General features: G+C 36.0%; 1 protein-coding gene across 7 annotated transcripts in view; it reads left to right on the forward strand.

Annotated features, from left to right (window-relative positions):
• The first annotated feature begins 1,491 nt into the window (after window positions 1–1,491).
• The window catches only part of ATF7IP2 (activating transcription factor 7 interacting protein 2), a 78,566-nt gene continuing 58,745 nt past the window's right edge, over window positions 1,492–21,312 (forward strand). Inside the window, exons 1-6 of one of the 7 annotated variants that reach the window (XM_057748455.1) lie at window positions 1,523–1,881; window positions 2,711–2,861; window positions 2,949–3,064; window positions 4,023–4,071; window positions 17,452–18,302; window positions 19,353–19,477. In XM_057748455.1, coding sequence (XP_057604438.1) covers window positions 17,462–18,302; window positions 19,353–19,477 — 966 coding nt within the window. In that variant the 5' untranslated portion in view covers window positions 1,523–1,881; window positions 2,711–2,861; window positions 2,949–3,064; window positions 4,023–4,071; window positions 17,452–17,461. Of the gene's footprint in view, window positions 1,882–2,710; window positions 2,862–2,948; window positions 3,065–4,022; window positions 4,072–13,623; window positions 13,719–17,451; window positions 18,303–19,352; window positions 19,478–21,312 lie in introns of those variants that run through there. The other 6 variants (XM_057748453.1, XM_057748454.1, XM_057748459.1 and 3 more) reach the window with 6 other exon arrangements.

Raw genomic sequence — 21,312 nt, forward strand, 5'->3', positions numbered from 1 at the left:
TTACTTGCCTCACACTCCCTCCCACAGCAACCTTCTCTCTCAGCAACCCTATATATACCCTATATATACAATTACATTCAAAATTGTTATTTTCTTAAGTGATCAGATTTGTGGTTACCAGGGGAGTGGGGGGGGGGGGAGCTCAGAGGGAAGCATCAGGAATCAGATGAAGCCAGTCAAAAGGTACAAATTTCCAGTTATAAGATAAATAAAGTTATAAGATAAAGGATGTAACATAACAATGTTAAACACAATTAACACTGATGTATGTTACACATGAACGTTGTTAGAGTAAATCCTAAGATTTCTCATCACACAAAAATTTTTTTTTCTATTTCTTTAACTTCGTATTTATATATGATGGATGTTCACTAAAATTATTGTGATAATCACCTTGTGCCATATGTAAGTCAAATCATGCTGCACACGTTAAACTTACACAGCGCTGTATGTCAATTATATCTCAATAAAACCATGAGAAAAAATTATTTTATGAAACAAAAAAATTGCAGATTGGCAATGATTTACATTTTTGCCAATTTCTCTAGCATTCCATGCAGAACAGCTGGATTTTCCTGTTTGTTTCTGTAGTCAATCTGTTGCAAAAGACATGTCAATTTTCTAGAAGCTTCTGGAAAATTCTACTGAACACTCTCGAGACTATGAGAATGAAAAAGGCCAATAACATCTTCCTATTGTTATGAAAATAGTAGTGACCTTGTAGACCTCCAGGGATCCCTGGGCCATATTTTGGGAACAAACTGGGTTAGAATATGTTATTCCGTGAATGAGCTATGTGTCCCACCTTGACTGATTTTTCTCTTGGTCAGTAGTTACTAGTACAAGGCAGGCAGCTCTACCCTCCGCAACGAGGAGGCCTTCATCAAACTAGTTGGGGATATTTCCTACACCAGGCACAGCGAGGGTAACTATTCAGTGAATGCAGGATAATCACCAAAAGCGTGGTTATTCGGCAGCAGGGTGGGTCTCATGAAGTCTGACGGAGCCTAGCGTGGCAGGTCACTGGGACGGTTTAGGAAGCTAGAGAAAACACAACAGGCCACGACCACTCGCCTGGGTCGCAAAATTTAAGGAGTTGTCACAAAACTCCGAAATCGAGATTAATGATATTTTACTGCAGTATTTAAAAAATCTAAATGGGGTGGCCAAAGCTTGCAGACGAGCCTCCTGTTTTTGTAAACATAGTCTTTTTAATAGTGATTTTTGGAAAACTTTCAGTCGCTCAAGGGAAAGGCCCACCTCAGGCGCATAGTCGCGCGACCGGCGGGTAACTCCAACCCGCTGACAAAAAAACGCGCGCCTAGATGCGAACTCTCCCCACCCCTCAGCCGGCCTCCACTTCCCCACGGCCTTCTCCCCTCCCCCTCCATCCGGTGATCTCTGATTGGCTGGGCTGCCGCAAGTGCGCGCTGCCATTGGCTGAAAGTCCATCGTGGGTGGGCGCAAGGGAGGCTTACTTCAGCCGGTCCGCGCAGAAGCGTTATTGTGCTTGGCGGTTGCTGCTCGTGGCGGTTGTGTGGAGAGAAAGCGGCTAGCGCGGCGCCGCTCTAGGTACGTTGGGGCCGGGCGAGAGCTCGGCGCGAGCGGCGGTGGGCCGGGACGGCGGTTTCTCAGGCGCCGCGTGCCTCTCTGAGGGCCGGCTCCGGGAAGGTTCGGAGCGCCGCGCGAGCCGGGCGGTTGCGGCAGGGTTGACTCAGAGGTGTCCGCGGAGTCGCTGGGGCTCCGACCCGGCCGGGAAGACGGCGGCGAAGGGTGAAAGGACGCGTCTCCACCCGCTGTCGGAGCGGGTGGCGGGCGGCGGCTCGTGCGAGTTGGGGCCGCGGAGGGCCGTTGCCTCGGGGTTTGGTACTCGCGGAGTAAGTAAGTACACGCCTGGGACCCGACCGGGGTACTTTTACAACCTAACGGAGAAAATGTAGTCGTCCCCCGCCCCGCCTCCCAACTTTGGGATTCCTTTGCCAAATTTTGAGGAATTGTTTTAGTTATAATTTATCTGAAGAAACCGGGTGCCAGAACAGTTAAATGGTCTTCACCAGGCGGCGGGGAGGCTTTCCTTGATGTCTATTTTATGTAGAAGTCACTAGAACATCAGGGAAAATAGAAAGTCTGAGCCTTATGCACAGATGCCTTTTTAAATGAAAGCACCTGGAGGACAAACGTGTAACGTACACCTGTGGAGCTCGCCAGTGTAGGGATGCTGTGATTGAAGGATGAAAGCTGTGTACCGGCAGGCGTGGTTCTTTAACACAGTTTATTTTTGAGTAAGTTTAAAAAAAAAACCAAAAATCACTTCCTGCTTCTCGCCCCTCCCCCACCTACTTTCCCCAGTTTTGGCAAGTTCAAGAACCTGTCGTGTGCAGAGGAAGCAATTATTTTGCTTTGTCTCTCTGACTAAAACCTTGAAGTGCTTGAAAAGTGACTTCCGCCTTTCCGTATTACTGTGTTGAAGATGAAGTTTCCAGCGTTGTAAGCCAGCACGTGTTGCTTGTTTTTGTGACGAGCTAGTATTTACTGCTCTGAAGACTCATAGATGGTCAAGACGTAGAAAAAGATGATCGTACTGAATAATTCATTATAAATAAAATGTTAAAATTAGAAGAATTATGTGAAATCCACTTAAACGGGCTGTTATGCTAGATTGGGATTTAATACTCTTTTCATTATGATTTTGCCATATATTTACTTGTAGCCAGTAAATGACCGGAGACATAACTATTTGCAAAACAAATGGGGAAGAACATTCAAGATAAAGATAATTTGTGTCACAGGAAAGCTATTGAAAATACAAAAATGAAACGTCTGGCTGAAGGACTAATTACACTGAATTCAACTCTTGTGAAGTACGTCGTCTTAGTTTGTTCATCCTTCAATACATTTTTGGAAATGTTGAGTCTGACCCTAATCAAATTAATCTACTGAATTCTCAGTCTTATCTGCAGATTTGTACAGACTACATCCAGAGATTGACTTCTGCCTCAACAGAAATGCATGAACAGTATCTTATTGGAAATGATTTGCGTCTTTTAAGAACTGGTGTATCTAGGTACATCTTGAATTTTCTGCTCTGCTTATCGACTCTTGTACTTCACCTCAACCTTCAATTCTGCTGTATTTCCTTGTTACTTAATATCTTGAATTCTGGTATGAAAATATTGCATGATCCCTGCATCTTTGTCTGTGCATATCATGTAGTTCTCTTATAGTGGGTGTGTATGGATGTATTCATTTGATGTAATCAAACTTTAAATAATATATTGGATAGTTGTTAAAAATAAAAATGAACTTTATGATTTTAAATGCACAAGAGTATTCTCATTAAGCTGAGTGAGATTATATTAAATATAAAATACAAAGAAACATATTCTTAGTCTGTCTCATATTCTTACATATTTTAAATACTTATTCTGTTCTTTGAGGCTTATTTAAACCTCGACCCATACCATTTAGTATCTACTAAATGTGGTACCTTTGGAGGTTCTACTGTATAGTGCTGCTGCTATGAAAAAGCTATGGTAAAGCTACGGCAAAAGTTGCTGAGGCCTCTTCTGGTACTCTTTATCAAGGAAAACAGTAACCCTGGGTGGCTTTCCAGAGATTTGTTTTTATAAGTTGAGTGTTTATTTAAGCAGCATTTTATAAAACTTCTACATGAAAGGCATCTCACTGATGATATAAAAATAAGACACATCTCTGCCCACAAAGATCATGACTGAAATGTATATTTCTAATAGGAAATTCAGATAAGGGAGTAGTTCTCTTGGGGGAGGGCTTTCTCTGAAGAGATGATCTTTAAATGTGACCTTGAAGGAGTGGGGAATAAGTGGTATATGACAGTTGTGATGAATTTGAAGAAAAAAAAAAGTGAAGGATAGGTTTATAGGAAATTCAGAGATAAAATTTGATAGTTTTAGGGAAAAGGAAATATTAAAGATAATGCAATCGTGATTCTCTACCTGGTTATGTATTTGCTTCTAACAACTCACGTGTTGATTTAATTACAGATGTGATGAAAACATGTATAGGGTATAGAAAAGAGCTAAATCCTTACCTGTAAGTATAAGACCTTGATAGTGGCTGAAATTTGTAACTCAAGAAATACTACTGTGAACATATTTTAAAATACTACGATTTAAAAAGAAAATTAGTTGAAAGTGATTGCTACTAGGCATTGAATGTTTTCACAAGCAATTACTTTATTTCATCTTGAGCATTATATACTGCTTAATTTTATACTATTACATCAAAATTTTTTTAAGTATAAGCAAGATTCTACTAGCACTTAGAAGATGCTAATGCTGCTGGTCTGTGGACTACACTTAGAGTAGTAAGGATTAGTTCATGCTCATTATAAGATTGTCACCTGGCACAAGTTGGTTATGTTTTGTCCTTTTATTGACCATTATATATCCCTTACAGGTAACCTTGTTACTTCATAATATCTGATTTGTACTTGTGATATGAGATTTCATTGAGTCTTAAGATCCTGGGTTTAAATACTGGCTCTGAACTGTGTTTTTTTTGTTTGTTTTTTGAACAGGTTAAACAAGCTAACTTAGATTTGTTTTGGTGTAAATGTAAAATATAACAGTAATTGTGCTTTGTTTAGGATTTATAATGTATTAAGGTAATATCTCAAGAAGAAGCATCACTAGAGATAGACATTTTGTAATCAGGAAAACTGGTCCACCACCAGCAATAGAGAAAATAAACTCAATCAGTACGTACCCATGCCTTCAAACTTTGTAAGGGGGAGAGACAGTGATTCAGTTAAAAGAAATAGATAAGTCCACAATTGTAGTGGATCACTCTGAATACACTCCTGTTTTAATAGCTAGAAGATTATGAACAACACAGCTAAGAAATTTGAAGTAGTTGGCATTGACAGAATTAACACTGTAACTGATAGTGTTGGAATACATGTTTTGCTTTAATATGTGTGGAGCTTTTGGAAAAATTGGCCATGAAACTAGCCTCAACAAATATTACAGGATTGAAGTTATTCAGAGGATATTCTCTGATTACAGTGGAATTAAATGAAGATAACCTCCAATAACAAAAATGCAACTCAGAAACCTGCAATTGCCTGGAAATTAATGTATTTCTAAATAATGCACAGATCATAGAAGGAATTACAATGGAAATTAGAAAGTATTTTAAACGAAGTGATAATCAAGAGGGCTTATCAGAATTTGTGAGATTCAACCACAGAAGGACTTAGAGGAAATTTTGTAGTTTTAAATACAAAACAAAAAACAAGGGACTGAAAGTTAAAGATCTGACTTTTTATCTCAAGCTGGAACAAAAATCAAGCCTGAAGAAAATTGAATCATAAAGTGAACAGGAAATGATGAAATGGAACACTACATACAGTGGAGAGTCAGGAAAGTCAGAAGTCAGTGCTTTGGGGAAAGTATTAATTTTTTATTTATTTTATTTATTTTTATTTTTTATTTTTTTGGCCATACAACATGTGGGATCTTAGGTCCCCGCTCAGGGATTGAACCTACACCTGCTGAATTGGAAGTGCAGAGTCTGAACCACTGGACCGTCAGGGAAGTTCCTGAAAGTATTGATTAAATGGGTAAATTTCTAGTAAGAGTGACCAAGAAAAACAAAACTCATTACTAATATCAAGAATAAAAAAAGACACCACTACAGATCTTTCAGATATTACAAATTAGAGAATATTATGAAGAACTTTATAAATTTGAAATCTGTTAAATTTTGAAGTTTTGTGTGAAAAGACAAAATTAACAGAAAAAGATAAAATATGAATGATTCCTATATCTATTTTAAAAAATTCAACCATAATTGAAAACCTTTATCACTAAGTTAACTGTAAGCCCAGATGGCATTATGAAGAATTATTTCTAATATTTAAGGACAGAGTAATACTGTTTGCAAACACAAACTCTTCAGAGAATAGAAAAAGTCTTTCCAGTTTTTATATGAAGCCAGAATAACCCTGATTTCAAAACCTGATAAAGGAAAAGAATGACTCATCTTTCTCATAACATTGATACAAAGTCCTAAACAAAATGTTAGCAAGTTGAATACAGGAACATGAAGCAAAAAATATGTGCATATTTTATGTTGAATGAGGTTTATTTCAGAAATAACCTAGGCTTTATATTTTAAGAGCTTAACAAATATGATGCAAGTTAATTGAAAAAATGCGATTATATGATCATCTAAATGTATATGAAAAGGATAAAATTGAAAATGCATTAATGATAAAATCTTTGGGAATAGAAAGGTATTTTATTAACTGGTATAGATCATCTGCAAAAGGTATGCAAAAATCATATTTAGTGGTGGTTGTGAAACCCCACATCCTCTTCAAGATTGGTAATGAGAGAGGGATGCCTGCTAACAGTGTATCTATTCATAGCATACTGGAGGTTCTAACTAATGCAGTAAGAAAGAATAAATGAAATAAGGATCAGCAAGAAAAATTATGATATTACATAGAAAGTTCAAAAGAATTTATTTGGTTTATTAAGTGAATTTAATGAATTGTATTTCTATATGATACCAGGCAGAAAAATGAAATTTTAAAATGCTATAGAGAGAGCATTAAAAAATGAATACCTGTGGCAGTAAAGGAATAGAGGAACAAAAGACATGAGATATATAAAACAAATTAAAATGGCAGCCATAAATCCAAGTATATCAATATTAATGTCAAATGTGAATGGATTAAACAATCCAGTCAAATACCAGATTGTCAGACTAGAGGGAAAATAGCATCCAAGTATATGCTGTTTCTAGGAGACACACTTAGATCAAAAGATACAATTATGTTGAAAGTAAAAGTATAGGGAAAAAAATGCAAATAGCAACCATAAAGAAACTAGAGTAGTTATACTAATTTCATACAAAATAGACTTGAAAATAAATATTAGAGGTAAAGAGGGACATTTTATAATAAAAGATTCAGTCCCTTAATAAGTTATAACATTTACAAACATGCCACTAATAACAGCACCAAGGGACTTCCTGGGTGGCATAGTGGTTAAGAATCTGCCTGCCAGTGTAGGGGACATGGGTTCAATCCTTGGTTTGGGAAGACCCCACATGCCGTGAAGCAACAAAGTCTGTGCACCACAACTACTGAGCCTGTGCTCTGGAGCCCGTGAGCCACAGCTACTGAGCCCACGTGCCACAAATATTGAAGCCCACATGCCTAGAGCCTGTGCTCATCAACAAGAGAAGCCACTGCAATGAGAAGCCTGTGTACCACAACAAAGAGTAGCCCCTCAGTGCAACTAGAGAAAGGCCTATGCAGCCAATAAATAAATAGCAATGAAGAGCCAATGCAACCAATAAATAAATAAATTTGTATATATAAAAAATAACAGCACCAAAATATATGAAGCAAACATTGACAAGAATAGAACAGGGAAGTAGAAAATTCAGCAATAATAGTTGGAGATGTCATTACAACACTTTCATAATGGAAAACTGGTGAAAGATCAATTAGAAAAGACTTGAATAACACTGTAAATCAGTTAGACCTAAGAAGCATCTTTTGAATACTCAGCCAAACAAAAGCAGAATATATTCTTCTTAAATGTACATAGAGAAATTTCCAAAATAGACATTATACTAGGCTATAAAACAACACAATTTAAAGGACTGAAGTCACAACAAAATACATTCTCTGACCACAGTGGAATGAAATTAGGACTTAAGAAATGCACAGATATGTGGAAATTAAACAACACACACCTAATTAACCAGTGGGTCAAAGAAATCCCGAGTAAAGTTAGAAAATACTTTGACATTAATGAAAATGACGTACAAAACATTTTGAGTGTTATTAAAGCTTTTCTTAGAAGGAAATTTGTAGTGATAAATGCCTGTTTAAAATTAAGAAGACTTCAGATCAATAAACTTTTAACCTTAATACAAAAAGAGGAAACTAAACCTAAGCAGAATGAAGGAAATAAGAATTAGAGGATGTCCCTGATGGCACAGTGGTTAAGAATCTGCCAGCAAAGCAGGGGACACAGGTTCAAACCCTGGGCTAGGAAGATCCTACATGCCATGGAGCAACCAAGCCCACGCACCACAACTACTGAGCTTGCACTGTAGAGCCCACATGTCACAACTACTGAAGTGCATGTGCTCTAGGGCCTGCATGCCTAGAGCCCATGCTCCCCAACAAGAGAAGCCACTGCACTGAGAAGCCCACACACTGCAACAAAGAGTAGCCCCCACTCACCACAACTAGAGAAAGCCTGCATGCAGCAACAGAGACCCAAATGCAGCCAAAAACAAAACAATAAAAAAGAAATGAGTGGATATTATTAATAAAATGAAGAAAGAAAAAAGAGGAAATGAAAACTTGTTTTTTAGAAAATCAACAAAATTGACAAACCTTTGCCTAGAGTGACCATGAAAAAGACTCAAATTACTGAAATCTGGAATGAAGGGATGCATTACTACTGATCTTGCAGAAGTAAAAAACATTATAAGAGACTCCTATAGAACGATTCACTTATATACCAATCAATTAAGTAGATGAACTAGGCAAATTCTAAAGACGCAAATGAACAAAACTGACTCAAGGAGAAATAGAAAATCTGAAAAGCAAGTAAAGAGATTGAATTAGAACACAAAGGAAAACCCAGTATCAGATGATTTTATTGTTGAATTCTACCAAATATTTAAAGGTACCAACTGTTTTACAAATTCTTCCAACAAATAGAAGAGGAAGGCACACTGTCCTGATCATCAAGGCCAGTATTACCTGATAACAAAATCAAAGACATTATAAGAAAAGTACAGAACAATCTCTCATGAATATAGATGCAAAAATTGTCAATAAAATACTGGCAAGTTGAATCCAACAACATCATGACCATGTGGGATTTATCCCAGGAATGCAAGGTTGGTTTCACATCCGAAATTATATAATTGCCATATCAATTATATTAATTGCCATATCAGTAGAATAGAGAACAAAGCCATATGATTATGTTAACACTGAAAAACATATTCTGACAAAAACCCAAGATTCTTTCATGATAAAAAAAAAAATGAAAGAAGTAGGTATAGTTGGGAAATTTTTTAACCTGATAAAGGGTGCCTTGTGAAAAATCCACAGTTAACATCATACATAATGATTAAGGACTGAAGGTTTTCCTCCTAAATCAGGTACAAGGATGTCCACTCTTGCCACTTCTATTCTACATTGTAGAGGGTCTAGTCAGGACAGTTAGGCAAGAAAATGGAATAGATTGGAAAGGAAGAAATAAAACTGTTGACAAATGACATGATTTTGTATGGAGAAAATCCTAAGGAATCCACAAAACTGTTTTGAGATGAAAACAAGATCACTAGTGTTTTAGAATACAAGATAAATATGCAAAATTCTATTGTATTTCTATACACTTGCAGTGAAAAATTTTAAGAGTTCATTAACAATAGTATCAAAAAGAATACAGAACTTTAACTCTGAAAAGTAAACATTTTTGAAAGAAATTAAATGTCTAAATAAATGGAAAGACATCCCATGTTCAAGGATCAGAACACTAGATACACTCAAGTGTACATTGATCTAAAGATTCAACACAGTCCCTATTAAAGTTCTAGCTAGCTTCTTTGCAGAAATTGTTAATCTGGTCCTAAAATTCATAGAGATATTCAAAGAACTCAGAATAGCCAAACAGTATTGAACATTGAGGACTCACACATCCTGAATTCAAAACTTACTAGAAAGCTATAATAATCAAGACAGTGTGGTACTGGCATAAGGACATACCTATATATCAGTGGGATAAAATTGAGAATCCAAAAATAAACCTTCACATTTATGTGGGCAATTGGTTTTTGATGAGAGTGACAAAACAATTCAATGGGGAGAAGGAATGGCCTTTTCAAAAGATGCTGGAATAGCTGTGTGTCCACATGCAAAAGAACAAATGTGAACTCCTCCCTCACTCTATTATTAACACACATAAAAGGTCAAAATGGATCATAAATCTTCTTGACCTTGGATTAGGCAATGATATTTTTAGGTATGACACCAAAAACACAAGCAACAAATGAAAAAGTAAATTGGGCTTTATCAAAATTTAAAACTTTAGTTTCTCAAAGTAAATACCATCAAGAAATTGAAAAGACTCACAAAATGTGAGGAAAAGTTTGAGAATCATGTCTGATAGGCACTGACATCTAGAATATATAAAGATCTCTTACAAATCAACAAAAGTCAACCCAATTTTGAAGTGGACAGACGAGCTGAATAGTCATTTCTCCAGAAATGATATACCAGTGGCTAATAAGCTCATGAAAAGGTGCTCGTCATCATTAGCCATAAGGGCAATGCAAATTAAAATGACAATGAGGTCCTCACTCACACCAAGATGGCTATACTAAAACAGACAAATGATAATCAGTGTTGATGGATGAAGAGGTGCTAGAATTGGATCCCTTATACTTTCCTGGTATGAATGTAAATTGGTCCAGACCTTTTGGAAAACAGTCTCTTTCTCAGAAGATTAAATGTAGAGTTATTGTATTATCAGTAATTCCATTCTTAGGCGTATACCCAAGAGAAATGAAAACCTGTTCACACAAAAATTTGTACATGGATGTTTGTAGCATTATTCATAATAGCCAAATTTGGTTCTTCAGCAGGTTTTGAATATCAAAATTTTTCTTGAAAGTACAGTTTACTCTTAAACAACGAGTTTCGACTATGCAGATCCACTTATGTGGATGTTTTTCAACAGTAAATACTATAGTGCTACATGATCTGCAGTTGTTGAACCTGCTGATGGGGAACTGTGGATATGAAAGCGTCACAACTGCATATGTGGAGGGCCGACTGTAAGTTATACGTGGAGTTTCAACTGCATGAAGAGTTGGCAACCTAAACCCTGTGTTGTTCAAGGATCTACTCGTGTGTGTGTATCTGTATAAATATAATGTGAAAGTAAAGTAAAACCTGGGATATAAAATTCTAAATTTAATGAAAAGAAGTCTCTTTACCTCAATGGTTAATGAAATGTTGGCTGAAAAATGCTTTTAGAAAATGTTTAGGGACTCCCCTGGTGGTGCAGTGGTTAAGAATCTGCCTGCCAACACAGGGGACACAGTTTCAATCCCTGGGCCAGGAAGATCCCATGTGCCACAGAGCAACTAAGCCTGTGAGCCACAACTACTGAGCCTGTGCTCTAGCCTGCATGCCACAACTACTGAAGCCTATATGCATACAGCCCATGCTCCACAACAAGAGAAGCCACAGCAACGAGAAGCCCATGCACTGCAAGGAAGGGTAGCTTCTACTCACCACAACTAGAGAAAGCTCCACGCACAGCAACAAAGACCCAACACAGTCAATAAAGAAATTAGTAAATAAATAAATAAATTTATTTTGAAAAAAAAAATTTGAATATATTAGACTCCATGGAACTGTAAAGTGTCTGTAGACCTTAAAAAATAGGACATTTTCATACTAAAATGACATGGAGGTAACATAAATAACAAAATGTAAAACATAACAGCAATGTTATAAAAATCAGAGGGCATAAAACCAAATGTAAAGTAAAGCTTTGTGTTATTTACAATAAATGTAATTGGATTAAATTCTCCTATTAAAAGACAGATTCATTAGTTTAAGATATCTTTAATAAGTTTTACAAGAGACATCTAAAACAAATGGACAACAGTATTCAGCATGAGTTACATCATCAGATAAAATAGAATAAAAGGAACAGATTAGATTATGTTTTTAAAGTTTAAAATTAGCAGGATGCTTTCAAACAATTACAGGCATGCCTTGTTTTATTGTGCTTCTCTTTATTGTGCTTCGCAGATACTGTTTTTTACAAATTGAAGAGTTATGACAACCATGTGTTGAGTGAGTCTGTGGTCACCATTTATCTAACAGCCTTTGCTCACTTGTGTGTCTGTCACATTTTGGTAATTCTTACAATATTTCAAACCTTTTCATTATTATATTTGCTATGGTGATCAGTGATCTTTGATGTTCCTGTTGAAATTGGCATTTTTTGGGGAATACAGTATTTTAAAGTTAAGGCATGTACATTGTTCTTTTAGTCTGTTGTACACTACACTACAGCATAAATAGCTTTTTTATGCACTGGGAAACCAGAAACTTCCTGTGACTCACTTTTTTGCAGTATCTGCAGTGGTCTGGGACCAAACCTGCAGTATCTCTTAGGTATGCCAGTATACATCTGAGGGAAGAGCAAAATTAGATCCCTTCCTCTAATTATATCCTAAAATCTAGATGAATTGAGGACATAAATTATAACTGACAGATCTTTAAGACTTGAAAAAGTGTACATGACCTGTCTTTCCAACCTTGTGCTGCAGGACAGTACCATGATTCCAAAGAGCTCTGTGAAATGTGGCTTACTTGCAGCAAAGCATTCAAGCTGGTTGAAAAGTCAGGATCCTGATGCCAGCGATCCCCCAATTAGACTGAGTTATTACTTTTTATGCTCCCAGTAATAAATTAAATTTCACTCAACTTCTCTATAACATGTAAACTATTTCTTCACCTTTTAGGCAGTTACCAGTACAGTTAACCCTTAGAACAACACAGGTTAGGGGTGCTGACCCTCCACAGTCAGAAATCCCCATATAACTTTATAGTTGGCCCTCAGTATCTCTGGTTCTACATCCTCAGATTCAACCAACTGTGGATGAATCTGGTAGTACTGAGTATAAGTGAACTCACTCATTTCAAACCCATGTTGTTCAAGAGTCAGCTGTACGTAACTTCTCTGAGCCTTTTATAAGTTTTAATTGTACCCTTAAGCATTTTGATGCAGAGCTTTTCCTGGTGAAGTACCTCTCCTCAGTGTCTTAAGTTTTATCAGCTACAAGTTGCACACTGTTATGACCAAGTATAATGTTGTTTATAAACTTTATGAATAATTCACTCTGAGAAATCATGGCTATTATATATTCATTCTGAGTTCTGCATTCCTGTTATATATTTTTATCCTTGTGCAGCCATGGTGTAGCTCCATGTCCTCCAGTAAAGTAGATCAGAAAGCTTCTCTACCACCAGTAGGCCTCACTGTTTCACACATTATCATGGGGTAGGGAAGAATTTCTCAAAGAAGAGAGATTAAGTTTTGGTATAAAAGAAAATGGATAAATTTGTCTGTATTAAATTTAGGAAGAGTGAAGACAAATCACAGAATAAGCACATATACATATAACTCATATGACAAAGGATTATTCATATACATAATATATTCATAGTTTATTGAGTTCTTGAGAAAAGACAACCCAGTAGAAAAAAATGAGCAAGACACACCAGGAATTTTGCAGACAAGGAAACATGTATAGCCAGCAAACATGAAAAAAATGCCAGTAATTAGGGGAATGCAAATTAAGACAGTGAGATACATATCTATATCCAACTAGATTGGTAAAAAAATTAACTCTGGCAATACCAAGGGCTCAAAAGGATGTGAATAATGGTAACTTTTACACATTTCTTTTAGGGATGTAAATTGGTACAGCTGCTTTGGAAAATAATTTGGCTCTCCTGAGAAGTTTAAAATTTGTGTAACTTATTGTTACCCAACAAATCCATTCAAGAAATGCTTACAGATATACACCTTGAAACAAAAATATTCACAGCAGCAATGTTAGTAAGAAAAACAAAAATGAAAAAACTGGAAATGACTCAAATTACTTCGTAGGTAACTGAATAAACAAATTTTGTTTTACTGACCCAATGGGTTATTATAATGCCATGAAAATGTATGAAATATTTCTACACATAACCATATGCATGAATTTGGGGGATATGAGTGAAAAAACAAGTATTAGAAAACTGTATAGTTTGCTCAAAAACAAGTATAATTAAACTACATTGTTTACACATAACATTTTTAATGAAACTATAATTTGCAAAAGGCAATAAAAGTATAAACTCAAAAATCAGGATACAGATTACCTCAGGATGGAGATGGAGGGGGAAGTGGCACAGTATGGGGAAACATAAGGGTAAATGCAAGTTACTAGTAGTATTTGGTTGAATGGTGGGTGGTTCAGACATATTACAGTATTTTCAGTGTGTTGTTATGCTTCATAATTAACATATATTATGTCTTTTTTTATGCATAAAATGTAGAGGCATATTTATCTCAAAGTTTTTAGAGCTTTTCATTAGTTTGGGCCTTTTCCAAAGGCTATGAGAAGGACCACAGCAATGTGTTCACGTGGTTGGTGCTCACAAGATTTACAAAAGGAATAAGATATTTTAACTGTAATCATTTAAGACTGCTATCTCTCTTCATCTTGATTTCTCCTTACCTTTGCTTTACCTGGCAGTAGAATGGCTTCAGGCATTTTGTGATTGGGGATATACTTAGTGTGGCTTTAATAGGATACATTTGTGGCTCACAATCACTTTTGAGTGTAGGCAATTATTGACTGTCAGCTTGATTGTAACAGGAATGTGTTCTGTGGTGCCTGGCACCTGAAACATGTGAGTAGTGAAGAAGCCAGGAATTGTAATTTATGAAGCCAGAAGATAGGAAAAAATTTTCCAATTATTTGATGTTTAAAATTTTTACTATGGGATTTAGTTCTCATAGATTTCCACTCAAAAGAGAACTTTTCTCCTGTTAGAAATATACTCAATAACATAGCACATTCAATTAGAAATTCACCCTATGCTTTTTTTTGATAGGACTTCTGCCTTTTTTTTTTTTTTTTTTAATTTGTTAACAGGGTAGATCTCTTTTTTTAATTAATTTGTTTTTCATTATTGGCTGCGTTGGGTCTTCGTTGCTGTGCGGGGTTTCTCTAGTTGTGGCGAGCAGGGGCTACTCTTCCTTGTGATGCACAGGCTTCTCCTTGCAGTGGCTTCTCTTGTTGCAGAACATGGGTTCTAGGTGCACGGGCTTCAGTAGTTGTGGCTCGTGAGCTCTAGAGCTCAGACTCAGTAGCTGTGGCACACGGGCTTAGTTGCTCCGCAGCATGTGGGATCTTCCTGGACCAGGGCTCAAACCTGTGTCCCCTGCATTGACAGGCGGATTCTTAACCACTGTGCCACCAGGGGAAGTCCTCTGCCTTTCAAATAAAATAAAAATTTTTGTGTTTTTATAGGGCACAAAGCTGTAGCAGTATCAATAAGAATTTATGTCTTTAGGTGAAGTTGATTGTTTTATGCATCCTGATTTTTTTTATTTAAAAAGTAATCAACCCAGAGCGGATTGTGGCATATTCAATTGATAAAATACTGTACTGTACAGCAATGAGAAAGAATGATCTGCTATTAAACAGCATGCATGAATCTCACATACCATAAGAAAGAGTGAAAGAAGCTAGACACTAAAGTACTTACTATACAATTTCATTTATATAAAATATAAAAACTGGCGTAAACTCATTTATGATTTTAGAAGGCAGGATGGTGATCACCCCTGGGAGAGGGGAAGCCAGTGACTAGAAGGAAAAATATGAGGAGACTTCTGGGGGACTGGAATTATTCTCTCTCTCTTTTTATTCTTTTATTTCTATAGCTCTTTTTTTTCAGACTTCATTTTTTTAGAGTAGGTTTAGACTCACAGCAAAATTGAGAAAATACAGCGATTTCTCATATATCCCCCCGACCCCCACATGCATAACCTCCCCTGTTATGACTATCCCCCACCAGAGTGGTATATTTCTTATAATTGATGAACCTATGGATCATCATTCTTTTCTTGATCTAGATTCTAGTTAAATGGGTGTATTCAGCTTGTGAAAATTCTTTTAACTGAACACATATGATATGTGCACTTTTCTGTAGGTACTTCAGTAAAATGTTTGAAAAAGAAAAAAAAACCCAAAATAAAAAAGTTAAAAATTTATCAGCCTGGCTAGAGAGAAGACTTGGTTTGTCCTTGGGGAATAATACAAAAATTGTATTAATGGAAAGGCAATCAAATATGTAGCCATAGGGAAAATAGAATTCTATGTTGTATCAGGCCCTTAATTAAAGTGTGCTATTTTTCTGGGTTTTCTGATTTTTATGTATACATAACAGGTTTCTTTTTTTAATTAATTAAATTATTTATTTATTTATTGGCTGCATTGGGTCTTTGATGCTGCACACGGGCTTTCTCTAGTTGTGGCAAGCCAGGGCTACTCTTCATTGTGGTGGGCAGGCTCCTCATTGCAGTGGCTTCTGCTGTTGTGGAGCACAGGCTCTAGGCGCATGGGCTTCAGTAGTTGCAGCACACAGGCTCAGTAGTTGAGGCTCACCAGCTCTAGAGCACAGACTCAGTAGTTGTGGTGCATGGGCTTAGCTGCTCCCTGGCATGTGGAATCTTCCCGGAGGAGGGATTGAACCCGTGTCCACTGCATTGGCAGGCGGATTCTGAACCACTGCTCCACCTAGTAAGTCCCATGACATGTTTCTGAAATTTGAATTTGTGATTTTTATTCTTCTAAATAAATATTCACTCAGCCTTCAGGTCTCACAAATCCTTTAACTGTTCCTGATCAAATGCTGTATTGAATGAAAAGAATATAGTAACTGAAAGCTTCAAATAAGAAAATAGATAAGGATAAATCAAAAAGTTATTCAGGTAGCTCTGACAGGGTTATTTGCACCTTAAAAGGTCTTAGAGTCTCTCTTTGAGTTTACTAAGTGCTCTATAGTTTGTTAGGTAGCTAGTCTATCATGTATTTATATATATATAGTGTGTATATATATACTATATATTTTTTTGCTTATATAATGCATTTGTTTGCCTTGTAATTTGCCAGTTTTCCTTTTAAACCATTTACCTACCTATGGTTCACATCAGACTCAATGTGGATACGGAGAGAGAAATACTAAAATTTTTCCCTGCTGTGTAGTAGATTTTTCTTAAATTAACAGAAATAATTCAGAATTAAGAATGTAAACCTAACTCGGCTTTGTTATTTGAACTAGCATCACGTTATGTATTTTAGTGCTCATTTCATATTGATGACTGTTGAGAATTACTCCTGCAGTACCATTAATTTGGAATTTTGAACATTAGGAAAACTTTAAAAAGGTAGCATGGTATGTGGAAAATGGAATGTTCCACACAAAACATTATTCTTTGTTTTTTGAAGAAATGCAACTTAATCTTTAGATCACCTAAAGCATGGCCTGCTTGGATTATTTACATCAGAACTTAATGGTGATAGTAGTGAGGTGATATAACAAAAAGTGGCCAGATCAGACTTAGTATCAAATAGAGGCTTACAGGCAGTATAAATTTTGACTTTATATAGTTAGAGTTATAGGACAAAATTAAAATTGTCAATGACACAGATGGAAATGGGTATGAATTCTCAATAAAAATAATTAAATCTGGAAAGATAGTCAACATTATTTTAATATTGCAAATAAATGTTAATTTTTTTCTGCTAGAGAAATGCATTTAAATATGTTATCTTAAATTCTAGGATATGAAAGATGGCGAGTCCAGATAGAAGTAAACGGAAGATTTTAAAAGCCAAAAAAACAATGCCTGCAAGTTGCCGGAAGCAAGCAAAGATCCTCAATAAGTTAAAGAATGCTGAAGCACTAAAAACAGCAGCAATTGGGAGTAATGTGTCAAGTGGTAATCAGAATTCAAGTACTGGTGTCATAAGTAGCAAATGTGGACATTCTGAAAATGATACTTCCTCATTGGACTCTTTCAAAAATTCAGTATGTGCCCCAAAAAGTAAAGTATTTTCTCAGAATTTAATAAAACCACTAGAAATTGTTGATTCAGAAACAAGATTGGAATACACTGAAGAACAAGTTGTGTACCCTTATGAGAAGCCAAGTAAAACAATAGAATCTCCCAGGAAACTCTTTACACAAAAGGCAAAGGATTCACAAAACACTTCTGAAAACCATCTTGAATGTCAGGCAAGTGTAACAAGATCCTTTTTTGAACATGAAGAGGATTGTAATCTGAAATCCATTTGCTGTCCATCCAGTGTATTGAGTGGTGTAGGTCAAATGTCAAAGTCTACAATAACCAATACCTTGGATGATAAGAGAATTGACAAGATAGTTTCCTATTTAGAAACAAACTCCAATTCTGAGTTACATGATAAAAGGCAAAAAGACATTTTAAGTTCAGATACCCATTTTGTGCCTGTTGATAAAACACCTAAGTTGGTGAGTTCAGTCATTTCCAGTAACTTTGCTGCTGACATTTTGAAAAGTGAAGAATCCTGTAGAACCTGTCATTCCAGCATTTTAAGTTGTGAAATTACAGATGCAAAGTGGCTGTCCTCACTTGACACTGATAGTAATGACAGTAAGTGCATACTTATGTATCTCTTGGAGAAATTAAAATAGTTATTTTGCTTTGGGGGATTTTATAATCCCAGAAACAGTAGAGTACATATAGACAGGAAAACAGTAAATGATGACAGTGATTCTTTCAGAGTAACTTGTTTCTGAACCATTCTTGGTGGGGGAGGGGGATTGGTATCTTTTATGTCCAAAGGGAAGTAAATTCTGGCAAGGAAGGAATCCATCACTTTCCTTTGAGAGTACAACAAAATCAGAAGGTGGTTTACAGAAATTGTTTGGTTCATTTCATTTACACCTTTTCCTTTTTTGAAGTTTTATTAAATTAATAAGGAGGCTAGTTGAAAGAGAGAGTGGGTTTTTTTTAAATAGTTGGTGAACCCATTTCTGTCTATAGGATTGACCTGTGTATCACATGTCAAGGATAAGCTGGTAGATAACAAGAATACATACATACAGGTTTGTGTGTAGAGTGAGAAACCAAATAATTAACCAATGAAGTTCTAGGGTTATAAAGTCATTAGAATAGCATAAGTAAATTTCACTAAAAGTAGTATATTTTATTTGTAGGTTAATGAAATACAAGAAGAAATTGATTTCATAGGATAAATTGTATTTGTTTTCTTGTCTATGCTACAGAGTGATCATTTAACAAGGTGAATTTAAATTGCTTAAAAATAATAGTAGGATCACCTATTAAAAATATGTAGGACTGCCTAAGTAACTATTTATAAAAATAATGTAAGACCACTTAAGTAACTCTAAACAGAAGATCAAATGCTATAATTTATTCAGTTTTTGTTAGTATTAAATAAGTATTAAGTGTGTATTAAATAAGGTGGAAGGAAAGTATATCTGCGACCAGGACTAAGATATTCTTTTTTTTTTTTAAGAATTAGTTTGTCCGAATTTTTTATACAATGACATTTTCTAAAAACTGCTGCCATGGTCACATTTTAGTTTTTAAGTTTGCTTAGGGGTCCCTAAATTAGAGAATTCCCATTTCCTTCATTAGAAGGAATATTTTTATCTCTGATGTTTCCATCTCCCCAAGGCCATAATCAGAAGAAGAGGATGTTTTCAGAAAACAAGGAAAATGTTAAGCGTGTGAAAACTTCAGAGCAAATTAATGAAAATATTTCTGTAGCTCTGGAAAAGCAAACAGCATTGCTGGAACAGGTAAAATATTGGGCTTAAATATTTGCTTCTGAAACTTTTGATTAGTAAAAAATGGTAAAAGTTAATTGATCTACACAGTGAGTACAAACAACTTTCATGAGGCAGATTTGGTATATAAAAACTGAATTAGCAGGTGGAGGTATTAGGGGAAAATAATTATTTACATCACCAAAACATTTCAAGATCCTTGTAAATGATCCTATGCAGAGTAACCTACAGAATCATGTGAAGGTAGAGTGCTATGGTAGAGAATGGACTTTTCAGTCAATATTAATGCTCAAATCTCTTCAAGTCAGACACTACACGACCTTGAGCTTTGTCTCTTTTGTACTGGTCATGGGAGTTCTTTGATCTGCAGCTATAGACGGTTGTTGTCACAATTGACCACTACTTCATAGACCCAGGCAACTCAGAAGTCATTAAAAAGTGCTGCTACATTCAGGTTTACTTGCCCTAATTTCCAAGTTTACATAGATATGTTGCATTATCTGACATTTTGCCTTTATAGCATCATTAAGTATATTTTTCCTTGTTGCCCCATTTCATCTCATTGTACTACAGTTTCCATACATATCTGATCAACTCTGAGTTTAAATGTAATGAGCTTCAATTTTAGTAGAGCCTATATCAGGACTTGTTTTGAGGATCATGTTTTGCTATTTTATTACCACTGAAATGCCCCAACTGAAAGTCATTATGTGATAGATTAATACCTGTCATCAACTATAATGGACCAAAATGTTCCCATCCAAACTATCCTGCTGTTTCAGAAACAAAAACACTGTTTCTAAAACAGACCATTACATTTACATAGTTACATTCACATAATAAATGGAAACCCTTTGAAAGACTCATGCAGAATCAACTTAAAAGGTGAGTGGACACTTCCCCTTTCTACCTCTTATTTTCTTCTGCAAGACCAAAGGAGACATTAATGAAAAAATATGTAAATATTCTGTTGTTTGCAGGGATGGGGTAGTGGAATTATGTTAAGCATGGATTTGGTTTAAGAGGTTGGGGCTTGTGGCTGTGTTATTCCCAGTGATTAGTAGCTGAATTCAGAAATAAGTTCTGATATGGACATATAAAGACACAGTTTGAACATTTTAATTTCACTGGCATGGAAAAATCAAGGTTTTCATTCACTGCTGTTACCCATCTCACAAAATACTTGGTCCAAGTTGACACAGAGTATGGTCCTTCCCAGTGAGGTTTAAGGAATGCAGTTTACTTGTTATCCTCCCTCACCACTACCACCAGAAGTTTCTTGTATTGTCCAGAAGATAGCGTGGGTTTTAGCGAATTCCTTTTATCCGTCTCTCAGTAACTAGCTCTTCCTCACTTGACATTTTAATTCCTATTTAAACAGTTAACTCCCTAAATCACGTTTGTTTTTCTTGTTTGAATCCCAGTGGAATAAGGCCTTTCATTCTGACATTGTTCTTCCCTGAGAGAGTCCCAGAGCTTTGACTCTTTTTGTTGTTGTTATTGTTTTGCTTTTTTGTTTTGTTTTGTTTTATGCTCTTTATTGGAATATAATTGCTTTACACTGTTGGTTTCAGAAGGATCTTGGCCTGGTTGATTGCAATTAAATTACTGAAGTAGAGGGGATTTTCTTAAGTCCAAGTTATTCACCCTACCCACCATTGTAGAAAGTTGAGGCAGATAGGGAATATATATATGTAGTTGCCAGTCTTTCTCCAAACTTTAGGCCACTTTGCCTACCATCTGCAAATTGTAGCTAGGACTTCATTTGTTTCCATAACTTTAGACACTTTACCATTGGCAGAAGACACTTATGAGGTATTTGGTGGAGGTCATTGTGTCTTTCTTTT

Source organism: Hippopotamus amphibius, chromosome 9, assembly GCF_030028045.1.
Source record: "Hippopotamus amphibius kiboko isolate mHipAmp2 chromosome 9, mHipAmp2.hap2, whole genome shotgun sequence".
NCBI classification, from domain to species: domain Eukaryota; kingdom Metazoa; phylum Chordata; class Mammalia; order Artiodactyla; family Hippopotamidae; genus Hippopotamus; species Hippopotamus amphibius.